A 927-nucleotide genomic window follows, 5' to 3' on the forward strand; every position below is an offset into this window, starting at 1 on the left:
GAGGCCCCCCGGCCCCCCTCGCCCGCCCCCGACGAGCCGGTGATGACCCGCAGCGGGCGGCGCCTACTGCCTCGCACCAACCACCTCAGCCTGCCCCTGTTCCCCAGGGAGGCCCCCAAGGGGCAGCCCCCTGGGCATGACCCAGCACCCCCCCAGCTGGTGGGCATGGACAAGGTGTACAGCCTGCTCACCCGTGCCAAGGTGCAGCTCTTCAAGATAGACCAGCAGCAACAGCAGCTCAAAGCTGCTCCGGTAAGGGCGGGCTGGGGGCCCAGGCACCTGGGTTTTCTGTGGCTCTGGGACAGGGGTCTGGGGTGAGAGAGGAGAGACATGGGGCCTAGACGCCTGGGTTCTCTCCAGCTCGGGGAGGACAATCAGGACTGGGGCGTTAAAACGAGGGATGCCTGGGTTTCTTCCTGGTCTGGGAGAAGGCTGAGGGGGTGCGTGAGGGGGGGAACATGGGACCTAGATGCCTGGGTTCTTTCCATCTCTAGGAGCTGGAAGCTTAGAATGGGGCGGTGGGTGCCTGGATGCCTCGGTTCTCCCTTGCAGTACTAGCAAGGTCCCTCCTAGCACCAGAGATCCTTGACCTCCAGGGCACGCAAAGCCCTGGTGGTTCCCCTGCCCCCACTCCCGTTTCTGGGGTCTCTGGGTCTCCCCGCGGGGACAGCTTTAGGGCCCTGACACCCCACCGCCCACCCACAGTCCTTGCCCAGCGTGAAACCTGAGGAGACCGGAGAAGCTGAGAACAGCCTGCGGGATGAGACAGAGCCTGGGGCCGACCGCACCGATGGCAGGAAGCAGGTACTGGGGCTGGGTGGGGGGGCAGGGTTAACCCCCTAGGAGGGGCTGCAGGGGCAGCCTGGGGGGTCCTGGAAGGTGTGCTTGTGGGAGTCAGCAGGGATTTGGGGGAGGGGCTGGGCTAGG

At 65.9% G+C, this 927-nt stretch overlaps 1 protein-coding gene across 1 annotated transcript in view; it reads left to right on the top strand.

Annotated features, from left to right (window-relative positions):
• KMT2B (lysine methyltransferase 2B) overlaps positions 1-927 on the top strand; it is a gene marked incomplete at its 5' end in the record, with an annotated part of 22955 nt that overhangs the window by 687 nt on the left and 21341 nt on the right. Inside the window, 2 exon segments of the mRNA XM_025192372.1 lie at positions 4-252; positions 706-804. Coding sequence (XP_025048157.1) covers positions 4-252; positions 706-804 — 348 coding nt within the window.

Source organism: Alligator sinensis, unplaced genomic scaffold (genome assembly GCF_000455745.1).
Source record: "Alligator sinensis unplaced genomic scaffold, ASM45574v1 scaffold113_1, whole genome shotgun sequence".
NCBI lineage: Eukaryota > Metazoa > Chordata > Crocodylia > Alligatoridae > Alligator > Alligator sinensis.